General features: G+C 52.2%; 1 protein-coding gene across 1 annotated transcript; it reads left to right on the top strand.

The window, feature by feature from the left end:
• The first annotated feature begins 11306 nt into the window (after positions 1–11306).
• Positions 11307–22995, top strand: LOC134369056 (PI-PLC X domain-containing protein 1-like). Its single transcript, XM_063085254.1, has 8 exons — positions 11307–11433; positions 12273–12390; positions 12497–12743; positions 12865–12919; positions 13004–13146; positions 17756–17911; positions 19199–19382; positions 22757–22995. Exons 1-8 carry the CDS (start codon positions 11307–11309, stop codon positions 22993–22995), a joined length of 1269 nt encoding a protein of 422 aa, XP_062941324.1.
• The last annotated feature ends 3773 nt before the right edge of the window (positions 22996–26768 follow it).

Raw genomic sequence — 26768 nt, 5'->3', positions numbered from 1 at the left:
CAGTTAAGTTTACCTTCAAAGCAAAATTGTTTTTCAGGTTTTCAAGTTTATACCCTAAAGTCATCCAAACAATTTGTTTTTTCTCCAAGTCAAGTCATATGCAAAACTGATTAATTGTTAAGGTATTTGTAGGCAGCACATAAATTAATAGAATTTACAAATAAGAATATAAGTAAATATTTCTATTGCCAATGACTGAATCAATTCTAATCAAAGTACTGGTTGAAGTTATTAATTTACTAGCCAACAAATGACTTCTCCAATTCTACTTTTCTGCACTATGAACCCTCATTTCCAGTGAAAACTTTAGTATACTCCTAAAATTGGGAAATTCTACCTAAACCAATATCTAAAACTCACATATAAAAATTTTAAATTCAGGAGTATTAAAGATATTTTTGTTTGTTTGTTTGTTGTACCATTATATCAATGGAAAAAATTATACTTCTTATATAAATTGTGCTTTATGCTTAGTATATTGCTATGGAATCTGAGAATTTTTTTCAAAACCTTAGGAAATCTAGATAAAATTGCAACTATTCTATTTGCAACAGAAGTGGCAACTAAGAAATTGACATTTCACAACTGTTTGGGGTTTTATTTTCCTGAATTAAATGATTATTTAACATAGAATAACTAAATTCTTTGTTAAACATTAAATTCTAAAGTTGACCATTCAAAATGTTTTACTGTATTATCTATAATGATTTATCTCAGGGACAAGAGCAGGGACACCTCAGTGGAGGATACCAGAGATCACATGCCGGGGGCCGCCTGCTGCCCGAGGAGCTGCCCCTCTGCTGACATGAGCGGGCTCGTCCGTCGGTCCCCGGGTGACCGCGGCAGTGGACAGGGCCACAGAGGGGCCCGGCAGTCGGACGTCCTCGATGCCTCTCTGGCCACCAGGACCCTGTGGGCACAGTCAGGATGTCCTCGGAGTCCCTCGTGCCCTGACCACGAGGGCCACGGCCAGCTGTCGGGACGTCCCCTTGGGGGTCTCCGCGGCGGGGGCGGGTCTGCAGTGTCGCGGTCCGGTGGTGGCCGAGCTTCTGTGTGGCAGGAAGTGCCGTGTCCCGCAGAGACCAGGCCGCGCTGCGGGAACCGCGAGACAGACTCCAGCGCGCACCGCAGGGCAGCACCTGTCCCCTCCGCCTGACCCAGAGCCCGGGAGGGCGTGTCCGCAGCACGGGAGGGGACAGCGTCCTCGTCGCTGTTGCGCAGGCCCTGGGGTCTTCCTCCCTGCACCCTGGGGTGGAGGGGCACGAAGGGGCCAGGGACAGTGTCACCCTTCGGGGGGCGGGGTCCGGGCTCCCTGGTTGGTGTCGCCGTGGGATGGGAAGGCGCGGATTCGTCCCCAGGGTCAGACCTGCGGCGACAGCGCGGAAAGCACCGGGCGGCTGCGGGCGGTGGCGAGACGGGACAGGGGACAGGCGCGGCCCTGAGGGCTGAGCTGCGCGGGGGGCGGAGGCACGAGGGCGGGCACGTCCGGGGCAGGTGCGCCCCTGCCTGGTTCGCTCACCCCACAGCTATTCCCGGAGAGGGGGCGACGTGCCAGTCACCAGGAGTTTCCTGCGGGGACGGCAGGTGGGGACAGTCCGCGTCGCACCTGCGGGACGTCGGCCTGGACGCGGACCTTCCAAGCACAGCCTCTGACGCGCCGCGACATTGCGGCCACCGCGGCCGGGAAGGTGCGTGCTCCGTGGGGACCGGCAGGTGTGCGGGGATCTCAGGACCCGCTGAGGTGGGCGGTCGGGAGGCGAGGGCCGAGCTGCCTGGGAAGGGGGCTGGAGAGGAGGATCCCTGTCTACACGACAGCATTATCTCGTGATGGGCAGAAGCCCGCGGAGGACGTGGCGACAGGAAGGGACAGGGCACTGCTCATGGCCAGGGGACCTGGGGTGTGAGGGAGGGCCTGGAGGACATGGTGATGGGAGGGAACAGGACACTGCTCATGGTTAGGAGACCTGAGGTGTGAGGAGAGGATCTGGAGGACGCAGGGACAGGAGAGGATGGGACACTGCTCATGGTCAGGAGACCTGGTGTGTCACGGGGAGCATCGGCAGGTGGCATCTTCATGAGGGTCAAGGGCAAGACAGGTGAGGAAATCAGCTGGTGTGTTGGGACATTCGTCTCCCCATCAGCTCCACCTTGCTCACACCTCTCTGACCAGCCTCCTCGCAGTCCCAGCGGTGGTGACAGCCTGCCATTGCTTGGTCTTGGGGTTTCAGAAGGTCTCAGAGGGTTAGGGTGGGAGCATCTGGCAGCATCTCCTATATCCTGGGTGGATCTGTGGGGTCATTGCCCTTATAATGTTCGATCCCCAATCAGAGATATTTCCCTACGTTTGCATCATCCTTCTCAGGTCAAGGGCGAATATCCCTTGGAAATCCTGTGGTTGGCCTCTCAGTATGATTTAGTTAAACCTAATTATTAAATTTCAACCCTTTCTTGGGATCCTCCCTGAAAAGCTTCGTCTGACTAAGGGGGAAAGAGGGGATCTAAGAGGAGCCCTGCAGGGCGCACAGGCATGGGCCCTGCTGTAAGAGCCTTTCAGCCCCTGTGAGGCATGTCCAGTAAGAGCAATTCCACACTTATTGAGAAGGTGTTGTTCACAAGGACTGGAGCACTGGGGAGTGGACGGGAGCGGTGGGGAGGGGACGGGAGCACGGGAGAGGGGACGACAGCGGTGGGGAAGGGACGGGACCACTGGGGAGGGGACTGGGTTAGTGAGGTGGCAGAACTCTCTGACCTGGAGGTCTGCAAGCTTCTCCCAGTTTAGGTAACAGGGGTTTCATCCATAGGCATGAACAGAAGTAGACAGGTCCACCTGTTCTCAGGAGGGGCCATTAGCAGGGGTTTGTGTATTTACTGACCAGTGGGGACCAGCAATTCCGCTGATCCATCCTGAGACAAGGGGCGTGGCTGGAGGGTCAGGGTCTGACCTTCCCCTAGGGAGGGCGGGCATCTCTCTGTCTCCTCTGAGTCATACAGGGTGAGGGCTCTTTGCAGGAAGCTGCGTTCTGCTCAGGAAAAGTGTAAGGGGTTCCTTACCTTTAGGTAAAATCAACATCCTCATGTGGGACTTTGTCCCATGTCACAGGTGGGGAAACTGAGGCTCAGAGAGGCTTATGAGTGAGTTGGGTCCCAGTGTGCACATAGGAGAGCCAGGGTGGCCTCCTCCTACGTGGTGGGGGAGAGGGGCCCCTGAACCAGTGCTCCCGAGCACTGTTGGGGGGCCCGGCTCTCCTTGGAAATGGGGGCATTGAGGCTTAAAAGTGATACACCTTCAGCGTTGGGGTGGAAAAGGCAAGCTGGTGGAAAGGGCAGCAGCTTTCTTAACCTGCCCCTCTCTGCCGAGGCCACTCCGGGACCACCAGCCTGTTACTGAGAGGGGAAGGGGACACTTGGAGACTCGGGGCTGCCCCTCTGGCCATGGGCCACCTCTCAGCGTCTCTGCGCAGCTGTATGACAGAAAATGGGAGAAGTGTATTCCTCCATGTCTTGTCCTTCCCAGGCCCGCGTAGAAGGACGGCTCCCTGCCTGGGCCTCCCTGCAGTACAGGGACGCCTGGTTTTCTCAAAAGAAGGAGACTGAGGCAAGCCAGTGGCCACTGGGGTCCACCCACTGCGTGTGGCTCCATGGGCTCTCAGGGGCCCTCCCTCCCGAGTCACTGCAGCACACCAAGGGCCACTGTGGATCTGACAGGACTCGGGGTCTAGGAGGGAGTATGTCTGGGAAGACAGAACTGCAGACAAAACCTCCAGCCAACCAGAGACGCTCCACAAAGGTGGGAGAAGGTAACCAGCCTCGCAGAGGTGGACAACCGCACCCTTGTCCGCAGCCAAGCAGTGACTTGATTCACAGCTCCTGTGTTCATGACTGATTTGTCTTATCTTTATGACCAGAGGTGACTTCGGACTTTCTTCTCCCGGGAACCAGCCATTTGTTGTGTTCTCTGATCACCGCGTTCCTCAGAGGTGGCTCCCAGGATACCCGCAGGAAACGTTCCTGAGCTGCGGACCTGGCCGAAGGCTCGCTCCGCCGGTAAGAGACTTAAGGACGTTTCAGAGGAAGAGCTTACGAGGGACCGAGTCACCCGAGGTAAATGCTTTGACAAGGAAGTCTGTTCCCTTAGTCTCGGCCGGGAGGACCGAGCCTCCTGTTTTCAGTTTCGACAGCCCTTGTCACCAACAGGCCAGGCTCGGCTTGTCCTCTAGCATTAAACAAATGACTGGAAAGTCCAGGAGTTTGTGCAAGGCTTAAAGGTTTATTCAGATGACCGGCATCTGGGGGTGACCAGGCTAAATTCATCCCCCCTTCTGATGCCTGTTCTGGGGTTTATAAAGGGGAAGAGGTGGGAAGATGAGGAGAGGGTCTTTGTTCTAAGAAAAAGTGGGGGAAGGGTCTGGGAGCAGCAGATGGTCTGAGTCAAATGTCAGGGTCCCGTGATGGATTGGAAACTTCAGTGTCACAGAGTCTGTGGTCAGCTTCAAGTCTTTGATGTCACCTCGAGGTTGGAGTCCTTATCTCCTCGGGAGAGCTCAGGGATAACAACCTTAGTCAGACATCAGAAATATACCTGACTTGGATTTCTAATGAGCATGAATGCAGTTTTCCTTTAAGTGAGAGGGGAGTTGACAACCAGCTCGGCTGTCTGCCTCTCTCTTATCTCTCCTTTGGGTAAGAAAAACAAGAAACCCAGTTTCAGTCCTTAATTGCAGGCGCACAACCTCTGACGTAAATCAGCATAAGGGGTGATCACATCTCCTGCAGCCTCTCGATTCTTCTGCTAACCTCAAGGAATTGATGATTATCAGTTCCCAAGTTAAGGGCTGACTGAAATTCTGCTGGATTTTAGTTACCCCAAAGATGGTTGTTGTTCTGGCTAAGGTCCCTTTCACCCTCACGTGCTGAATGTGCAGCCCAGGATGGGGTGTTCTTTGTACTTGAGGGCAAAACTCTCAAGCTCACTGTTTTAGTCACTCGCATTACAAGTGGACTTGTTTTTCTGTCTGTCTCGATGTGGATAAGGCCCAGAAATGATTTTACTTGGTTGGGGATTAAAATTGTAAAACTATATGCAATTAGTGGAACAATTTCCACCACGACCCGTGCTCCTGAGTCTGCTGTCACTAACGTCATTGTGAGCAGCGAGTTCGTTTGAGGCTGCTAGAAAAGTGCAGGGGCCAAGGGGTCTGGAGAGGCTCAGGGAAGGGCAGCTGTTTCCCATTCTAAAAATTTACATCATACCTGGATTTTCCTGCAGGAGTCACACATACTACACATAAAAATTTCTGTGCACCTGTCAGGGTGGAAGAGCTGTTAACATGGACAGGCGCTTGTGACTGTGTCTGGGTGTGAGGTTTGTTTGTTCAACAAGTACAGGTTGAGGGTGTGGGGACGGAGAAAGCTCTTTTCCCCTGTTGGAAAAATAGGATAATTTAATCAGGACCCCTAGCCTTAGGTACAGTTGGGGGTGGTGTGGGCCATTCTTTGTAAGCAATTTGTGTGTGTGGGTGGGTGGAATTAGTGCGCAGCCATGCTCTCAAGCCTACGGCTCCAAGGACCTTTTGGCTGGTTATCTAGCTCATAGATCTGCGTTTGAGGGGTCTGGTGACCCAGCCTGGCATGTGAGGGGCCTGGGGACCCAGCCTAAGACTTGAGGGGTTTTTGACCCAGTCTGGACAACAGGCTTGAGGGGTCTGTGTGCTCCAGATCCAGACCTATCTTGACACTGGCCCAGTCGGCAGGATTACCAGCAGGTAAAACAGCCTGACATTCCTCCAGCCCTCTTAGGTTCTCAGGCTGGGGCCTTTTAAATTAGACTAACAAAAGGCAGATTATCCAGAACAAAACAAGTATGTTTATTAACACGCGAATACTCGCGAATCAATAACTCAAAGGGATGATAGAATTTGGGGTCTGCGCACCTACCTTAATACAGGAAAGAGAAGGGAGGGAAAAGACACTTATAGAAGAGCAGAGGATGTTTTTGGACAGGTAAAGGGCCCTCAGGAGAATGAGAGAGAGTGTAGTGGGGTGTGGCAGGGTCTGCTGGGGGTGGTGCTGAATTCTCTCTGTGCAGGGAAGACCTGCAGTGGGTCCTGGGAGTGTATTTATGACAACTGAGATTTTTTGGGAGGCTCTGCTTTCAGACAGGTATGGGAATTCAGGAACTCAAATGCCTCTGGTTCAAAATAACTCTTGTGCTAAAATGGCATATCTTGGGGTGGGTGGCATGTCCTGATCTTCCTCAAGGGTCAAGAAATACGTGTTGAGTGTGTACAGTCCAGCTACTAGGACAATGCTAGGTAGACAAGCCCCCTGTTTTGGGGGTGACTCCAGAATTTCTGTGTCGCTGGGGCTTAAGAGTCCCTCTGTGTGATGAGCTGCTGGGTGACCTGTTCATCTGTCCATTCACCTATCCATCCATGTATTCATCCATTCATCCAACTATCCATGAACACATCCGTTGAACAATCAACACCACCATTTATCCACCCATCCATCCATCCATCCATCCACCCACCTTTCCATCCATCCATCCATCCAACCATCCATCCATCCATCCATCCATCCACCCATCCACCCATCCACCCATCCACCCATCTACCCATCTACCTATCCATCCACCCATCTACCTATCCATCCACCCATCCACCCACCCTTCCTCCCATCCATCCACCTATCCACCTGCCCATCCATCCACCCATCCATCCACCTGCCCATCCATCCACCCATCCATCCACCCATCCATCCATCCATTCTGGAGTTTGAGAGATATCGTGGTTCACTTGAGTGACACCTTCTCTTCCAAGGATAATGGGGTTACTCCTGCACATAAATGTTCCTTAGCCGCAGTATTCTTGTTGACTTCTTATGCGATGGCCTTGGCTTTATCATGACAATGTTAAGACTGCCACTTGGACACCCATGTTTCCACTCCTACATCTAGCAGGATATATTTGAGGGGATCAGAATATGCCACTTTCGCATAAGGTATATTCTGAGCTGAAGGTATTGAGGAAGAGCTGTCACACAAGAGCTCTCTTGCCCACCCCTTTATGCCTAAAGACAGGACATACATTCCCTTTGTGAAGCTGACATACATTTCCATCTGTGAAGGTGTTACCCTCTCTGTTCCAGAAACACCAGAGACTGCACTGAGATGCATATGCAGAACAGTCTTACTAAACCACCCTTACCACTTTCTAGTCACCTTCCCACAATTTACCACTCCTAGGAGCCAGTCACTTCTGCACAATTTATTACTCTTTATTAAAATTGTTTTTGAGCCCCTGGATCTAGCTGCTCCTTTGGGTTTCTCACTTTTCTGTGAAGACCTTGTGCACGTGAAATAACATTTGCATGCCTTTTCTTCTGTTAATCTGTCTTTTGTCACTTTAATTTGCAGGCTGCAGTTACAGAACTTTAGAGGGTCAAGTTTTTTCCTCCCTTATACTCTGTTCACTGCCTATGTTGACATTTTTGCATACACAGAGGGGCCATTTTTATCCTGTTTTATCCTAGCAGCAAGTTGGAAATTGGAGGTGAAAGTTTGGAGAACCCCTGTCACCTTGATCCTCTGGTCTTTTTTGCAGTCTAATTGGTATTTCAGGTGAGACTTGCAGAGTGTGAGTTTTACCAAGGGCTTGGTGAAGGGCCTGCAGGCAGGGGTGTGCTGGTAAATGATCTAGAAGCAGCTCTCCAGGAAAAATGCATGCACACATACATAGTTTATTATGTAAGCTGATACAAAGGATGTGTACCACAGAATTAACAAAGGAAAATACTATATTACTGTTATCTGATAGACTAATAATACACAAGAGTCTTACTGTAAGTGACTCTCCAAAGAAAGGAAGCATGCACAGATACATACATTTATATAAACTGATATGAGGGGTGTGTGCACACAGTTACCCCAAAATAATAATAGATGATACCCTTCATTGGAAATTTCACATAGCCAACTGAGTGTCATGATGCTTTTGTTCATTTTTGCTCAACTCTTGGATGATTAGCCAAGCTACGGTTGCCATCGACCAATGAGTGTATTTCCCACGTGATGAAGCTTGGTTGGTACTTCTATTCTTTTAATTTAATTAGTAAGACTACAAACCTGACTGTGAGAAAAACTCACTCATTCCTCAGTGATGGGTCAACCTCTTTGCTGAACTGGATAATTGTATTTAAATACCAAATTGTTTATGAATACTGCTATTTACTGTATAACAACCACACACACACACACACACACACACACACACACACACACACACACACTTTTAAGTTTAATCTGCATTATTAACGTTTTCTCCATCACTTTCATAAGTCTAGGCAGTTAACAAAAGAATAAATCAAGGCCCGCCAATTTCTGTCGTGTAAATCTTCCCACCATGGACAATTTCAGGCTAGTTTGTTGACCATGGAGTTGCGGGGCGGAGGGCGATGGCTCACCGTTAGTGTTTCCACCGTGCCTATACTATGTAAATAACGGCAGGAGCAGAAATAACAGTAAAACGCAGTGCAATAACTAGAAGTGTTGAGTTTTGAGTATTCGTTAATATAACTTTGTTATTAATATTGCTTATTCAAGTGTAGGGTCTTAATTTAATTTCTGGTAATAGCTGCGTTGCACAACTGGTTCATGCAATTCCTGAAAATTTAACCCTGGGCTTTGGTGAAGGGATAATCGAGTACCTACCATTTGGGGGCACCAGCCTTCACAAGGGTTGGGGTGCAGGTGGTGTTTGAAGCTTGAGAGTCTTTTCCTCTGGAAACAAGATGGCAAGTTGATCCCTGTGAGATTCCCGGGCAGCCCTGCAGACAAGCCTGTTCACAAAATTAGTCTAAGGGTCTCAGTCCCCGGACCATTGAAGCCTGACCTGTCCCATCTGGGACAGGACTGGAGAGGGGAAAGGGTTCCGTCAGTGCTGCAGCTGGATGTTAAAAGACGCAGCAGTCATTTGAGAATGAGTCTAATTGGACTAATAACCAACAGGTCACCCCCATGGGTCCTGAGGATGGGGTTCCAGGCTCTGAGCCCTGGCCCTGTCCCCAGGCACGTCAGATTCCGTGAGGGGGTGCCAGAGGCAGAGGCATCATCGTTGCTGATGGTGGGTGCTGGGTGAACCAGCTGCTGCGTGCCACCTGGCAGACTCCACCTGGACGATTGCTGCACGAATGTCACGGGGCGGCTTAAACAACAGACATTTATCTCTCACGGTCCTGGAGGCTGAAGTCTGAGATCAAGGCGTGGCAGGGCTGGTTTCTCCTGAGCCTTCTCTCTTCGGCTTGTAGATCCCGTCTTCTCCCTATGTCTTCACATGGTCGTCCCTCTGTGCATGTCTGTGTCCTCATCTCCTCTTTTTATAGCGACACCAGTCCTACAGGATTAGGACATACCGCAATGACTTCATTTTACCTTAATCACCTCCTTAAAGTCCCTGTCTCCAAACACAGTCACATTTGAGGTTCTGGGGGTCAGAACTTCAACACAGGAGTTTTGAAAGGACACAGTTCAGCCAGTAACAGTGTCCCATTGGACACTGTAAGTCAGGGGACCTCATGGACAGGGTGGCTTTGGCATCAGATGGCCATGGGTGGAGGCTCTGGTCCTGCCCAGGCGTCCCCACCGAGCAGTGTGGACCTGATGCTCAGGCTGTGTCACCTGTGCAGGGCGTGGCTGGTAGTGCACAGTCACCTGCCTGCTTATCGTGAGAGCAAGTTGATGACTGTGCACAGGTATTTGGCACGCACATTGCAGATGTCCAAGGGCAGCAGCTGGGGTCACAGTTTAGCAGCACATGTCTCTTCCGGCTTCCTTCTGCCCTCAGTGTTTTGCGGGTTCTTTGAAGGAGACGTGTTTCTGTAAAAGGTCTGAGCAGGAAAAAGCCATCAGAGGTTGGAGAGTAAAGCAGAAAGAATGCAAATCCAAATTAACACTTCAATGTAAACCCAGTTTCAACCTAGTGAGAAGGTCCATAGTTAAAACTCATAGCCTATCTGGAAACTTGTTTCTAGCAAACAGAGGCAGGTGGGACATTCGCTCCAGGATTCTCTTAATCAAAGCAAAGAAAGATTTGGGGAAACCAAGATCTGGGCAAATACCCGGCATTATTTAGAAAAAGGCCCCAGTTTTTAACTCTTTACTTTTTTATTACCCAGATCCTCTTTTTTATAAGTCAGAAAGATTTCCTGCACCCGAGCCTGATATCCCAACAGATGGAGGCAGAGCAGCCACGGGGCCAGGCTGGGAGGTGTGGAGCCCAGTGCTCCCCCAGGCAGGGCCCTGAAAGGCTGTGCCATAGCCAGGAGGGGGGACCCTACACCTGTGAGATGCTGCAGCTGGAAGACCCCGCACCCAGGAGACCCCACACGGGAGACCCTGCAGATTCACCGCTGCGCCCCTTTCCACAGTCCTGGATTGTGGGGTGGAGTTAGTGTGTGATCTGAGGGCAAGGGCTCCCCTGGAGGCAGGACACATGCTGCAGCCACTCCAGCAAAGGGGCTTTGTGGGCTCTTAGTGTGGGGGTGCCCCAGGTGGCTCTGGGCACCTCTCTTTCTCTCCCTCCCTCTCTCTCTCTCTCTCTATTCTGTGTGAAGACGAAGGGAAAAAAACCCTTTCTCTACCCTCTTAGGTTCTGTGAACAGGGTCCTGCAAAATAAACTGACAAATGACAGATGAACAGGGGAAAAGGTTTATTTCATATGCATGTGGTGGCCTCACAGAATGAAATGAAAACCCCAAGAGATGGTCTCTTAAACAAAGGTTGACGTGTTTGTGGAGAGGGGACTAGACAAAGGAAGGAATCTGAGCTTCTCGGAGCCATAAATCATGTGTGTGTGTGTTGGGGGGGGGGTAAGTATCTGGGGAAACTAAAGGGAGATGGGTCATTGTAGGAGGTTTGTTCAGTGGATTCCTCTCGGTGAGTCTCTGGGCTGCAGAGCGTGCAGGTCGCCTTGGTGACTGGGACCAGAGCTCCTCACGCCTCCACACACGGGGCGGTGTGGGCAGCTGTTTCTCAAGTGCTTTTGGCTCAGAACAGTCCTTATCTACCGTGGGTATTGGGGGGCACTTTCTGGTCCCCTGCATGTTTCTCAGGACCCCTCCTCGTCTCTCTCCCTCTCCCGTCCTCAGGAACCCATCTCCGATCTCCCCACAGCCCAGACCACCCTATCCTCCTCCGGGGAAGTCTGTTGATTCTTTTTTATTTCAAAGCCATGCTCCCTGTGTAACCAGTACAAGTTTTCACCCTAAAAAACCTCTTTTCTTTCCTCGGGTTGCACAGGGCTTGCTTGCAATGGGCGGCCAGGTGAGCGCTGCCAGCAGCTTCCCGAGCCTGCGCTGTGGGAACGCCAACGCGGACTGGATGACGGGGCTGTGCCCCCAGCTGTGGGACGTGCCCCTCCACCACCTCTCCTTCCCAGGTGAGGGTGAGGTCTTCTCTGCATTCCCAAGCAGGGATGCCGGCTGCAGGATCAGTCCTGGGTGTGGGGAACCCCGCAAAACACACACACACGCGCACACACAGATGCACACATGTGCACACATCTGCACACATGCGTATGCACGCACACGCATGCACGTGAGCACACAAATACAGGCGTGTACACATGCATACATGCACACAAATGTGCTTATGCACAAGCATGTGCACGTACACACAGGTATGCGCATTTGCACACATCTCCACGCACATGTGTACACACATCTACATGTATGCAGAAGCATATGCATGAACAAGCATGTACACACATGCGTGCACATATACATACACCTGTCCTTCTCTGTCTCCTTCATCTTGATTTGGCTGCAGAGGGCACGTGGTGTACCCCAGGACAGCACAGCTTTGGCAGCCATTACGGCTGAGGCATTAGTGGCTATGATCCCTGTGACTAGTCTGTCCTTGCTTTGAGGACACCGATGGGAGTTCCAGGCCCCTCACTGCTGCATTCATCATCCCCGTCAAAGGTGCATTGAGCATCTTCTGTGCTTGGAGTTCCAGTGTCAGGTTTGGCCCACCAGCAGGGCAAACTTAAATGCTCAGGGACTTCTTAATCAAAAGAAGAATGCTTGACACGAGTCTATAGCAGCAAAGGCCACGGTGGCCACTGCAGGTATGGGGATCCCAGGGGGAGGGGCCATGGTGTCCCATCTGTGCCCATGAACTCGAGCACATGTGGTTCACCCTCCACCATGGTGTGGGTGAGCCTGGATCCCCACCGCCAGCACCGCCACTGACAGCCCCCACTGCACCTGCGTGAAGGTGGGATGCTTTCTGTGGTGCTGCGCATGTGGCCCTCCAGCTACGAGGGGGCCGAGCTTCTTCTCAGCAGAGCCTGCCTTTGTGCCTGGGCCTCTCCTGCTGTCTGCGACCCATTCACGTGAGCCTGGACACTCAGTCAAACACCATTTCTCTCCGAGATGCAGTTTTGTGTGCTGGGGTTTGTTGCCTTGATGCCTATTGGGTTTCTCTGCTCACCGCCCCAGGAGGCACTACAGCTCACAGGCTCAGCTGGGGGCCATTCTGTTCTCTGGATCTGCACAGCACCCCCACTGTGGGAAGGGCCAGTGCACACCTCAAGGAAGAAAGGTCCTGTCAAGTACCCTGAACAGTGAGGCTCTGGGGTCCTCAATGCTCTGTAAACAAGGAAGCGGGCTCTTCGCTCACCTCCTGGCCAACCTCAGGCCCATCAAGGACGTGGGTCCAAGTAGCTCCAGCACCAGGTGTGGCCAGGTGCGGTTGGGGTAGGGCCACCTGAGGTGACTGGGAGGTGGGCCCAGCTGGGAGGAAGGCAGTTTGGAGGGGGAAGGGGGGACAAGCCTCCTCTGTAAAGGGGCCCAGTCTCGTCTCCCAGGAGACACTCCCCTACCAACCTTCAGACATCCTGGTGGCAGAGGACCAGGCCAAGGGTCAGGCCAGCTGACCTGTGGCCCTTGCTGCTCCAGGGTGGTCTGTGGCTCAGCTCAGGACTTGGGTTTTCCCTACACCTGCAGAATCAGATCTCCCCTTCAGCAAGATATGCTGCTCATCAGACCTCTCCCGATGGCTGAGCCTCCTGTGGCAGGTTCTGGAAGGTGCCCAGCACGGCTTCCCCATGCTGCCCTCGGTTGTCCCCGCTGCCCGCAGGGCCAGCCGAGTTGGGTCTGCCCTCCTGGCTCCCTACCTCGTTCAGCATGAGGGGGCTGGTCTTGAAATGCAACGTGGAGCAAGAGAGGGAGACAGGAAAGGGACGTAGTGGTGTCTCTTTCAAAGGAGCTCATAACCAGTGCGTTCAGGTGTGACATCTGCCCCTGCGCACTCTATTCTTCATGCTTTATCAAGATGTAATTCACACACCACACAAGTCACCCATTTAAGGTGAACAATTCAGGGACATCTAGTCCATCCACAATGTTGTACAACCACCACCTCTATCTAGTTCCAGAACATTCCCACCACCCCAAAAGGAGATCCCATCCCCATCAGCAGTCCCTCCCCCCTCCCCCCTCCATAGCCCCTGGTGACCACTAATCTGCTCCTGTCTCTGTGGATTTGCCTGTTCTGGACATTTCATGTAAATGGAATCACACACTGTGTGGTCTTCTGTGTCTGGCGTCTGTCACTGAGCATCATGTGTTCAAGGTTCATCCATGTTGCAGCAGGTGTCAGAGCTTCACTCTTTTCATGGCTGTGTAATATTCCACTGTGTGGGTGGACAACATTATGTTTATATGTCCGTCTGTTTTTGTTTCTGTTTCTTGGGTTTTTTTACCGTGGTTGTTGAATCGTGTGCATCCATCTGTCCCCTGAAACATTGCCAGTCAGCACTCTCCCCACCAAAGCAATCCATGTCCTGACTTCTTCCACTCCAGGTTCCTTTTGCCTCTTCTAGAACTTTCCACCGAGGAAATCCTACAGAATATACTCAGGTATCTGCTGCTTTCCCTCTGCAATGCTGTTGAGATTCCTCCATGTGTTTGCTGACCCTGTTGGTTCTCTTCCAGAATTCTATAACCTTAAAAAAGACATTTAAATCTTTGATTCATGCACTTATTTTGGTGGAGCAGGATCTGATCTGTACTTTTTCCGGAGAGTTGCCAGTTGTTCTGCCACTTAGACTACTCCAACGGCCTCAATCCTACCGCTCGAATGGCCTGGCCGTGCGGTGCTGTCAGGACTTCAGAGAGGAGAGACCTCCCTGGGTCAGGCCTGGGCATGAGGCACGACTAGGTGTAAGAACACCTGATGCAGTGGGGAGAATGGTGTCACCTGAGAATGGGACCTTATGTGGAAAGAGGGTCTTTGCAGGTGTAATTAGTTGAGATCATCCTGAATTAGGGTGGCTGTTAATCCAATGACAGGTGTCCTCATAAGAGACAGAATAGGAGACACAGACACAGAGGAGAAGCCATGTGAAGATGGAAGCAGGGACTGGAGTGAAGTGGCCACAAGCCCAGGGATGCCTGGAGCCATCGGGAGCTGGAAGAGGCAGGAAGGATCCTCCCCCAGAGCCTCTGGAGGGAGCACAGCCCTGCCACACCTGGATGTCACACTTCTGGACTCCAGACCGAGAGGTCATAAAGTCAGTTGTTTTAAGCCCCCAGTGTTTGGCTGTGTGCTGGTCTGTCATCCCTAATACGGAAGGCCCGAGTCCCTGCATGTGGGGACGTGCAGCGTCTGGCAGCCCGCCCGCTCCCAGCTCGGCATCCGATGCCCCTGGACACCTCAGGATCCCTCCCAGCTCTCCCGCCCACTGGCTGATTTTCATGAAGGGAGCGTGTTTTCACTCCATCACCTGATACGAGGCTGCCGTTCATCTCTTTAATGCCTCTGCCTTTTGGAAATCTCAGCTATACAAACAACGTTTTCAGTGTAAAGAGCTTATTTTCAGGTAGAATTCTGGAGCTGCAGCCCCTCACTAAACTGCTGTCCCTGTTATGAAGGGCGAGGAGGTCCCAGCTCCCCTTCCTCGCACTCCCCCTGCTGAGAGGGGGCATCTCAGATGGCACAGCACAGTATGGGGTGTGTGGGGTGGGCTGGTGACTGCAGCCTTGCTGGGAGACATCCATGGGATGCAGGTTTGCAGGAGCCGTGGTGTTGACGGCCCCGTCCCAAGGCAGCAGGAAAGGGTAAAAGTGAGTTTGTCTACAATGCTTAGAAATCACTATGATGCTGTATGGCTGCTAATAATTTTAAATATATGATTTGTATCAAAATTTACCAGTTAGAAAGCACAATGAAAAACTACCCCCTCCATTTACAACAGCAATAAAATATAAAATGCGTAGAAATAAGTTGAACAATTTGCCGCATGTAGATACAGAAAACAGGCGCCATCGGTAAGGAATGTGGAAGATGTGGATGGACAGAAAGACACGTCCAGACCCTGGGAGGGAGCTCCCCGTGGGCAGAGACCTCCCACCCCAGACTGTCCCCCAGCCCCACACAGGCCCTCCGGAGACGCTTCTCTCACCCGACGCAATAACCCTCAAGTTATCTGGATTTAAAAATGTTAAGACTATCTAGAAAACTTTGGGGGGGGGGGGAAGGAGTAAGAAAGGAGATTTGCTGTGGGAGCCACTGCTATATATTAATAAAGCTGCAGCAATAATTAAAACACCATCACACTGATTCCGTAGGCCAAGGGATCAGAATGTGGAATTTAAAAGTGGATATAATTCTAAGAACTTAACACAGTCACAAGAAGACATTTCAGATCAGTGGACGGAAAGGCCAAGTGAGACGCTTGCCTTTTATTTTGCATCTAAATGTGTTACCGGATGTTTAAAGATCAAAATGGTAAAATAAGAGAGTTCTGTGACAGTATAGAGGCAAATCTGTGGTGAGCCTTTCTAAGGATGATAGTAAATGCAAAAGCCACAGAGGAAAAGACAGATTTGACTTTATAAACAAAAATTTAAATCTTCCTTCCTTAAGAAACTGTATACACAAAAGTTAGAGACAAAAGTTAGCTCTTACAGCAGAGGCCATGGGAAGTCCCTGCGGTCACTGAATAATGTCTTAAAGATGTTCGTGTCCTGATGCCTGGAGTCTGTGAACACATGACCCTGTGGCCGATGAGTCTGAAGTTGCAATCAAATAGAATAGCTGAGATGAGGGAGAGTCCTGGCTTTAACCGGCGGCCCGAGGTCCTCACAGGGTCCTCAGAGGAGGAGGCAGGAGGGTCAGACTCAAGAGAGATTAAAGATGGTGCACTACAGGCTTTGCAGATGGAGGAAAGTGCCACATGCCCTGATGCTGGGTCTCTGGAAGCTGGAAAAGGAGGAAATGGCCTCACCTGGAGCCTCCCAGCCCTGCCACAGCCTGACCCTAACCTTAGCCCTGCGATGCATTTTGGGTGTGTGGCCTCCGGAACCATAAGGTGATTCCTCTGTGCTGTTTTAACCTGGTCACTGTGGTCATTTGCTGCAGCAGCCGCAGGACACTTGGCACCAGAAGGCCCCCTGAGGACCAGGCACTCCTGACGCTGTTGGTTTGCAGCTGAGTCCCTCCCCAGGGACTTCAGTCCCATCCCCAGGCAAGCTGCACCTGCAAGGGGCACAGAAGGGACCCAGGACACAGATCGTCCCTCTCTTGCTTCATGAGCAATTCCCACTACCCTATCCCTGGGAGCCCATCTCCACCCCAGGAAACCCAGCCCATGGCAGACATGAAACAATACGTCTCCACTCGCACAACACGCCCAGGGATGCTGGCTTGGCACAGAAAGAGATTTTACAAACCCACACCAGGAATGAGGGCTCCCCAGGGCAATACGGGAGATTCGCTGGTAGAGGTGTGGCTGGGCCCGGGAGGTGGGGTGACGAGCAGCTCGTGCAGTGTGCAGAGTCGCCTCCCTGCCCCCAGATTAGGCTCGTCTCGCTGTTCTCAGTTCACGCTCTTACTTGCTGCGGGAGGAGCACTAGAGTCTCAGTAAAAGTCACCGTCCTGCCTGTGCCCTTGCTGTGGACCCAGGACCCTTGGGTCTGCAGGTGCCCTACCTGGGGCCCACTCTGTCCATACAGGCCCTGCTCACTCCCTGCAGCTTCCAGACCTCACACCTTTGCACAGGCAGCACCTTGTGTATGGCCATGTGTGAGCTCTTAGACACGTGCACACTGGCGCACACATGCACAGTCATAGACATGCATGAGCACACACACATGCACATGTACCTGGACACACGCACAGACATGCACGCACACATGCCCACACACACATTCACACACATGTACATGCATGAGCAAATATGCAAACATGCACACAGACATACACACAGACATGCACACACAAATATACATATATACACATGCAGACATAATGCACATGTTCACACATGCAAATAGACGCATGTGCATACACAGACACATTCACACCCATGCACACTTATGCGCGTGTTCACATTTACATGGGAATGACGTGTGAACAGAGAAACGTGCACACAGACACATACACATTCGCACACATGTACATGCATGCACAAACATGCACACATGCACACTTCTCCACCCAGAAGGCTCCTGCTCTACCCTTCTCCCGCTGTACTGCGCTCCCCCCGCCTCCTCCCTCAACCATGGAGCCCTAGCCAGATGGCCTGACTGTGGTTTCTGCTAGACCGTGTGCCTCATCTATTTCCTTGTACGTGATTTGGAACATCTGTGGAGCAAGTTTTGTTCTTGGAAGCCCCTCCACAGGGGGGAGTTTCCTTGTCTTCTTGGAGCCCCCGGGAATGTCTAAAGGACAGAGCCCCTCCCTTAGCCTCCCAGGACACGCTCACGGAGATCTCAGAGTGGCTGGAGAAGCACCCCCGGGAGGTGGTCCCCCTAGCCTGCAGGAACTTTCAGGGCCTGAGCACGGACCTGCACAAGTACCTGGTCACTTGCATCCAGAACATCTTTGGGGACATGCTGTGCCCACGGGGTGTGAGTGTCCCTCCCACATCTCTCCTGGCGAGGGTGGGGGGTGTCATCTGCAGACTAGACTAGCTCCCTGGCCCCCCCACCCAGGTGTGATCCCAAGATCATCCTGGTGCGTGTGGGGCTGTGTAGTGGGGTCTTCCTGCCTCCTACGTGCAGAGTGGGCCCAGCTGGCCTGGTGGGGACGGCTGCACATGGGAAGTTTGCTCGATGGCAGCAGCAGTGTTAGTGGAGTGTCACAGACAGCAGGGAGGGCCTCAAGGCGGGTTCACAGCTGTGTCTCCTACACCTCAGGCTGTGCCCGTTACTAGTTTAGAAGTAACTGCAGGGTCGTGATACTCTGCGTAACCTGAGGGGTGCTCTCTGTGTGGGTCTCCTGGGGCCTCCTGTGAATGGCAGGGATGTGTCTGCCTCGCAGCTGTGGACCCAGAGGCCTGAGATCAGAGGCCACAGGGCCACAGTCCCCAGACCGCGCTGAGAGAGGGGGCTCCAAGCCTTGCTCCAGCGTCTGGTGGCACCTGGCTTGTGGCAGGATCCCTCCAACTGGACACGACATTCTCCCCGTGTCCCCCTTCCTATAAAGACACCCCCACAGGACTTAGGGCCACCCTACTGCACAGCGATCTCAGCGAATCACATGTGCAATGGCCTTGCTTCCACATAAGGTCCCACTCTGAGATACCGAGGGTGAGGACTTCCAGTGTGAATGGGAGAGACAGCTCACTTGGCCACACAGTTCCATCATGTGCTGATTTTCCCCTTTTCCATGGTGGCGATGGGCGGATGCTCTCGCCTAGTCTCCAGAAAGCCTGAGAAGTTAAATCTATGTCCATTTTTGGTCGAGGTTACCATTCATTTCAAACCATTTTATGGGTGGCATTTCTCCAAGGACGTCTTTAAGGCCAAGGAGAGCATCCCAGCCCGCGTGTTTTGGTGATAAAATAGAGACGACGGTGGTGCCATGAGCCCGCAGGACGTTCTGTTATGTAGAGTTCCCAGAGGAGGCGTGGGTTCCCTGCCCTCCCACCCTCTCTGCCTGGGGTCCTGACAGAGGACAGGCCTTGCTGTGGAGACCCCTCAGTAAAATGGGAGTCTCCGCCTTGGGAGACACTTTCTGTCCTTTGACAGGGACATCTGCAGCGGAAACCAACCTTCCCTGTTGTTGGAATCGCTAACAGAGGTCTCAGAGCGGGTCCTGGGGGCTTGGGGTGGGCATCGTGGGCTGGTCAGAGTGTGGGAGCCACGCACTGTGGGTGCCTCTCACTTGGCACCCAGAAACTCTGTCCCTTCCAGGAGGTGCCGACGCTGCGCCTGCTGTGGGCGCGGAGCCAGCAGGTGATCATCTTTTACGAGGACGAGGACACCATGAGCCGGCACAGGGAGCTGTCACCGGGGGTCTGCTACTGGTGGGGCAACAAAGTGAAGGTGCAGGAGCTGATCCGCTACCTGGAGGGCATGAAGAGCTGCGGCCGCCCAGGTACCTGGAGCTACTCCTGAACAGGGCCAGACTGAGGCCAGTGACACACTTCTGCAGTCTTGGGGGCACGTTGGCTTTCAGTTTTGAGTGAAAGAATTTTAAAGGTGATACATGTCACTGTGTGTGTGTGTGTGTGTGTGTGTGTGTGTGTGTGTGTGTGTGTGTGTGTGTGTGTGGTGTGCACATATGTATATGCACATGTGCATGTCTACATATATGTGCACGTGTGTGTGGACACACATGTACATACGCGTGTGTATACATGACAGTACTTCAAAAAATTCACAGATTCATATTGTCTTTCAATTCAGTTTTCCCAAGAACTTTTTGAAGTGTGATGTGTGCACACGTACACACATACACATCACACCAGTGCTGAGGCATGGGAAGCTCTCACTCCCTCTCAGTCCCACATGCCCGTTTCTGCTCGGCAGCTGCTAGTCTGCAGCTCCAGGGCACAAACACGAGCACTCCATATTGATCTGCAGTGTCAGAAACATGCCACAGACGCCATAGCACACACATGCTTACAAAGGACTGGTATTTGATGCACATGTGTATACACCACGCGCTTGCTAAGTCCTGTACAGACCTGAGCATGTTAGTCTCAAAGCATCCTGTGCAGGACGCAGTCCCTTTTGCAGGTGAGATGCGAGGCCCTGGCCCTGGCCCCTGACGGTGCCACCTCGGCTCACGCCCTCTGTCTCTCTCAGCTTATCTCCGTCTCTCTGTCTCTCTCAGTTTATCTCTGTCTCTCTGTCTCTCTGTGTTTATCTCCATCTCTCTGTCTCTCTCAGTTTATCTCCGTCTCTCTGTCTCTCACAGTTTTTTGTCTGTCTCTCTCAGTTTCTTTGTCTCTCTGTCTCTCTCGGTTTATCTCTGTCTCTCTTTCTCTCCGTCTCTCCATCTCTCTCTCTAGCTCTCAGCCTCTCCCAGTTTGTCTCTCTCTATCTCAATCTCTGTGTGTCAACATCTCTCTTCTGCTATCAAGTTTAACATCTTATTTGGTTCTGACCTTCCTCGCTGCTCATCTGTGTGTAGCTCATGCATGTGACATGATTTGACGAAACCCCACCCAGAGTCCTGTTTTGCACCATGGTAGTTGACACGCATTGTGCAGAATCTTCCAGGCCCCCAGCCCCTCACACGCTCAGTGTCCCTACGTCCTTTCCCAGTGTCCGCGCCTGGCCTCTGCCCTGAGTGACGACTGGCATGGGATTCGCGTGTTTTTGTGCATTTCTTTTTCCATTTGCCTGTTTTATCCACTGCGTTTCCCTTTTTCTTAGTGGTTTGTCAGACTTCGCTGGACTTGTTGGGTCTCCAGGGACCTGGGGCACCATCATTCTCACTATGAACCAGTAGCAGGTGGCCTGGTGCCTTGTGTGCTGTTGCTTGGGCCAAACTTAGCAAACACCTCTGGCCTTTTCCTCTGAGCCAGCGTGATCTACAACTGCATTTGAAACAAACCCAGCACTGACCTGTCATGCTAACACCATGCGAGTGTTATCCCTGTCTGCCCAAGCCAGTAATGTGACGGGCCAGAGGGGCTCCACAACTGGGTGCAAGGACACCTGACGGAGGGACAGAGGCACAGAGGGACCGGGGCTGGAGGGCTGTAGACGCCAGCCAGCATAGGCTTCCTGCAGCCGGCTCCACCTGCCCCAGTGTTTCCACTAAAAACGTTCACCTTGGTGGGTTTTGTGCTCAGTGCTGCCCTTCTGTGGTTCTTTGATCAGTGGTTTGTCTTTACAGAAAGGAGTTCCTGATGTTGTGGCCATTTTGGTCAGTGTTGTCAAGCACAGTGATGAGAAACTTTCCAGAGGATGGGATTTCGGGGGAGAGGAATGCAGTCCCAAACCTGGCTGGATGTTGGAATCGACTGGTCCTATGTCATGGGTGGGGCCCAGGACGTTTACAGGGATGAGTTACCCCAGGTGGCCCTTGGGGTTGAGTGAGTAGACAGTGTGCTGTATCCACACAGTGGAATACTATGCAGCCATGAAAAGGAACAGGGCTCTGACACCTGCTACAGCGTAGATGAACCTTGAACACATGATGCTCAGTGACAGACGTCAGACACAAAAGACCACACAGTGTAGGATTCTACTAACATTAAATGTCCAGAACAGGTAAATCCACATAAACAGAAAGCAGGTTGTCAGGGGCTGGGGAGCGGGAATGAGGACTGACTGCTAACGGGTACGGGGTCTCCTTTTCGGATGATGAGAATGTTCTGGAACTAGTGAGAGGTGGTGGTTGCACATATAGTGAATGCACTAAAACCCACCGAATTGGTCACTTTTAAATGGTGAATTTATAGTATGTAAATTTCACCTCAATTTTTAAAAAACTCACTGGGGTCCGTCTGGTGCAGCAGCTTTGCAAACCACATCTTGCGTCCTTCAGAGGCAGGAATCACAGGCCTGCAGCAATGAAGGGCCCCGCACAGCACAGGGTTAGGGTTGGGCTGGATCAGCCCCAACGTGCTGCTGTTCACACTGCAAAGCGTGACCCAGGAGAGATGGGTCCTGAGGGAACAGCACAAAACCAGGCACCACAGACCAGGAGCAGCTGTCTGCTGTTTTACTATCTCGCCCTCTCACGTGTATGTAATTGACAAGGTTCGAGACTTTGGAGATAAGAATGAAAAACCATTTGCAGAGAACTTTATTCTCTTAAGGTTCCAGAGGTCAGAAATCCACAAAAGGTGTCACAGGTTCTTTCAAGGCTCCAGGGAGAATGGGTTTCCTTGTCTTTCCAGCCTCTGGAGGCTACAGCAGGCCTTGGCCTAGGGCCCCACATCGAGTCTCCTTTTCTCCACCTATTTCCTTCTCCATGTCACCTACTCTTCTTCTGTATTCAAATCTTCCTGTCCCCCTCCTATAAAGACACTGTGATGACACTGGACCTGCCCAGATAATCCAGAACAATCTCCCATCTCAGGATCTTCAACTGAATCTCATCTGCAAAGTCTCCTTTGCCGAGTAAAGTCACATATTCATATGTTCCAAGTATTGAGACATGCACAACTTTGGGGACATAATTCTGTACACCACATGGGGATTAGGATGTGGACATCTTTGGGGACATTATTCTACCACATGGGGATTAGGACGTGGGCATCTTTGGGGACATTATTCTGTCTACCACATGGGGATTAGGATGTGGACATCTTTGAGGCCAATGGTCAGGCCAGCGTCCTCTGTAACAAAGTCCAACTAATATGAGGCCTCTGCTGAGCATTGTGCCGTCAGAACTCTAACTTCTGAAATGGGTAATGGGGAAGACAAGCGGGTGACGGTGGCAGTGTGAGACGGGACATATGCAGCAGCGTGCGTGTGTCGCATAATTGCTCTGCCACTTCCTTATTTCAGGCGGGTTGTTTGTGGCTGGCATCAAACTTACGGAGAACCTGGAATACATCCTGGTGCATCCGTGTGAGTCCCTGCAGAAGATGACGGTGCCCGAAGTGCCGTACCTGAGCACCTGGGTCCGAGCGCAGTGCCCGGGGCTGGGCTCACGGTGCACCAACGTCATCGCGGGTGACTTCATCGGCGCGGACAGTTTCGTCAGTGACGTCATCAGACTCAACGAGAAGCTGCTTTGGTGCTGACGAAGCTCAGTACGGGGCGGGTCGAATATTCAACCATAATCCTTCAAGTATCGCGCTCTTGTTTCGGCCAAGTACCGGTGAGAGCAGGGGTCTGGGAGTTTGGGGCGAGGCCAGCACGGCCTCCTGCCACCTGCCCTCGTTACCCTCCAGTTTCGACGCGGGATGGAGTCAACGTACATGCTGATGGCTAAAGATGACTACGCGGCAGCACCTTCAAAGGAAGACGCGACTCACCTGTAAACGTGGGCTTCTCCCACCACCGCGGCCGTGGCGTGGGTGCTAACGACAACCCTCAAGTGTGTCCTTCACCTGACCACTTTCGAGAGCACCACAGTGCAGTGACGTTTGAATAGTGACAAGGCGCTCCTTAAAGTGCTCACGACTGTGATGCTGGCGGAGTAGGACTAAGGGGGTTGAAACCCTACCGAGAAACACATTTTTTTTAAAGAGAACGAGGGTTACCTATTTTTAATTCTGATGAAATCACAGACTGTTCCCCTAGGCCAAGGGGATTCTTGGGTGCTCGCTGGTTTTGCTTTGGCTTTTCCAGCTGTTCATAGGAACAAATTTAATGAGATGTTTGAGGACTTACACAGATGGGGATGACGGGCCGTGTACGAGATCGGTGTCGAACACACGCTCCTCACGTGTCCCCCGGGCCTCCCTGTGCTGTTCTTATGTGCAGGAGTAAGAACACAGGTGTGAGCGGCACAGCACAGGTATTTTGGGCCCCCGTGCCACAGCCATGCTGTGACCTCGCTGTCACAGCTGTTTCTCACGTCTTCTCTCTCACCTGCCACTTCCAGTAACCTTCCTGGGCCTCCTCTGTCCACCCATCTCTCCCTCCAGGTGAGAGGCTGCGCTGCCTCCGCCAGGTGTCCCCAGTTGCCGGCTGAGATGCAAGCCCACCTGTCCTTCCTGCAGTCCCACCCTCTCTGCCTGCCAGTAACTCTTCCCTTTCCTCCAAGGCCACGGTGGGTTTGTCAGTTTTCCAACGTTTCTGCCTGTTCTGTGTTTTCTTAGATTACATTTTTGTCTGCTTGGCACCTTTCATCACAGGGCCGGCTCTATTAACTACATTTTCCTATTTCAAATTCTGGATGCTCTGGCATTTGGGGGCCTTACAGATGAGAAAAGAGACTGCCCTTCCCAGGGCCAGCAAACTCCTGAAGGTAGCCAGCGACCCACTCAGGAGCACCCTGCTCCTGTGCAGCCCCTTTTCCTAATTGTCACACACCCAGCCAGTATCTCCCTGCCCTCAGTCACCTCAGGGCTGGGTATCAGGCCAGCAGAGGACCCACAGCAAGAAGCCCACTGTGGTTTTACAAACTCACCAGCCCCGAGCTGTCCACGCAGCCTGACTTCCCCTCCTGTGGAAGCTCCAGCAAAGGCTGTGACCCAGGCTCTCTGTCGCCCCTTCCTGCCTCCTGACACACACCAGGGCTTTCCCCACAGCCCCGTGTGCGGTGATGGGCCCATCCTCTTGATTAATGTAGTAATTTCTTCTTTCAGTGGCATTGGCCTGTGTTGGCAGTTGGTCACCTCCAAATTTAAAGGCCAATGGGTACAAATGATACTCCCCCACTGTGGCCTGCCGTCCTTGGGTGATGTGACATTTTCCAAGTGGGTTTTTGCTTCACTTCCCAATACTGAGGGGTCCAGGTTTCACAAACCCCAAAATCACAGAAATACCTCCTTCTGTACATCTAGTTTTTCAGAGCTGGTGGTTTGAATTCTCAGCCACATAATGGATACCAGACATAAGTTTTCTTCCAGTTCCCTCGTAAGAGGGTACCCAGCTAGGGATTCTTGTTTGTCCATGTTCTGGAACAAGACAGGTTTTTTTAGGATAGTCTTAAAAATAATTCTTTAATCTACGTTAACGTGTGTTGTTTGGAATCCAATTAGTCGTTCTCCAGAGGAAAATCTGCTTATACTTTTGGTATCCAGTTGCGATGATTCTATGAAGGTACCTGAAATCCAGGAGGACAAACTCATGGGCCACCACCCACTGGCTACCTCAGACCCATGACTTTCCTGGATCCAGCAGCCCAAAGCTTGATGCTCAGGAAGAGCACGATGGAGATGAAGGAACACGTTTAAGGATAAGTCTGTGACACTGGCCAGTGTTTCCACTAAACCCGTATCATGATTCCGTCGTCTGTGCTATTCAGCATGACTCGTTTAATTCCAGAGATTAAAAGAAATTAAAGTCAAATGTCTTTATGGGTTTTTGTGACCATGGAAACAGCCAAGACAATTTTGGTAGATTTCAGAATAATCCATGGGAAGAATCTAGAAAATGTTACCTTGATTGAACACTTTTTTCAGATCACAGAGTTAAAAGAAAACAATAAAATCTTGCCTCTCTCCTCCTCAGGTTACTTTTGTCATAGAAACTCAAGGATTGGGTCAAAGTTTTGAGTTTTGCATGATTTAAGCTCCGCCATGGGGACATTAAGTAAAGATTGTGTATTGAATTTTAAAGACGAACTTCTGAAGCTTTTGAGTTCAAAGAGACATGCTCTGTCAGAAAGAGCTTTCCGGCGGGGAGGGACTCCATTGCTCTGTGCACAGAACGCCAGCCCCGTGCAGGGCTGAGTCTGGCCCACCTTCCCGCCTTCATAGCAGACAGTGCAGCTTCTGTGTCACTACCCGATAACGTTTGCAAGGGGACCTATGTGACACGGGTGCACCTCGGGCTCTCTCGCAACCCGTCATGTGACAGATCCGGGAGAGGGGCCCCCATGGGGATCAGCCCAACGCAGACCCCCTCCTCTGAGTCCTGCTTTCCTCCCACCCAACGGGGTTTGTTCTCAGGACCCCAGTGCTCTGGTACAGCCAGATTGAGGAACTGGGAAGGGACAGGCCCAGCAGCAAAGCAAGGAGACTGGAGACACTGGGAGCTGGGAAGGATGGGGTGCTACACCTGTGCCTATCCCACACGAAGCCCACACCCACTGTTCTGGGCTCCCTGAGACGCCCACCATCTCCTCTGGGCTGCATGAGACCCCCACCCTCTCCTCTGGGCTCCCTGAGACCCCCCTCTACCCTCTGGGATCCCTGAGACACCCAACCCTGTCCCCTGGGTTCCCTGAGGCCCCCACCCTCCCCTCTGGGCTCCCTGAGACCCTCTCGCTTCCCACATGAAGGCCCCTGTGTTGCCGAGCTCCTTGCAGGGGGTCTCTCACTGGGCTGTGCCTGAGGAAGCAGTGGGGGCCACGCTCTCCCTCAGTGTCTGAGTCAGGGTGGAGACCACGAGAGTGGCCAGGTGGGTGCTGGAGGACAGCCAGGAGACCAGACCCCGTGCGGCCATTCCTGTGTCACCCAGACAGGGAAGACTTGGACAGGACCAGACACAGTCTGGAGCCAGACCTGGGAGGACAAGCTGGCCTTGCACATGAGGAGAGGTCTCGGGATCCATCTGGCCATGCAAATCCCAGGAGGGGGTGTCTGGGAGAGCTCCTAGGAGCACAGTGGGCACAGCCCCTGGATGGCCACAGGCTGGCAAGCGGTGGGCTGTACCCCACGAGCCCCCAGGAGGCACTGCCCAAGCACGATGCTTCACAGCCAACAGGAGAGTCTCCAAAGTTGCGGTGAAGTGACTCCTCCACAGCAGAGCCCAGTGAACCAGATGGGCTGGGGGAAGCACCCGTCTCCAGCCACCGAGTCCTGAGGCCTTCAGTGGTCTCCTCACCTACTGGTCCCTGTCCCAGACGAGGGGGCTGTTCTGCTCCACTTAGTAAAGCCTGGGCGACCTGCACGTGTCATCC

Source organism: Cynocephalus volans, unplaced genomic scaffold (genome assembly GCF_027409185.1).
Source record: "Cynocephalus volans isolate mCynVol1 unplaced genomic scaffold, mCynVol1.pri scaffold_35, whole genome shotgun sequence".
Classification (NCBI taxonomy): Eukaryota; Metazoa; Chordata; class Mammalia; order Dermoptera; family Cynocephalidae; genus Cynocephalus; species Cynocephalus volans.
Note: the sequence above shows the minus strand (reverse complement) of the source record. Positions and strands in the feature narration are given on the sequence as shown.

What these genes read in the sequence shown, in the direction of transcription:
- LOC134369056 (XM_063085254.1), top strand. Translation starts at nt 11,307, where the DNA reads ATGGGCGGCCAGGTGAGCGCTGCCAGCAGCTTCCCGAGCCTGCGCTGT. An exon ending in GCTGTCTGCGACCCATTCAC is followed by an intron (nt 12,391 to 12,496) that starts GTGAGCCTGGAC and finishes TCACCGCCCCAG; the next exon opens with GAGGCACTACAGCTCACAGG. An exon ending in GAAGAGCTGCGGCCGCCCAG is followed by an intron (nt 19,383 to 22,756) that starts GTACCTGGAGCT and finishes TCCTTATTTCAG; the next exon opens with GCGGGTTGTTTGTGGCTGGC.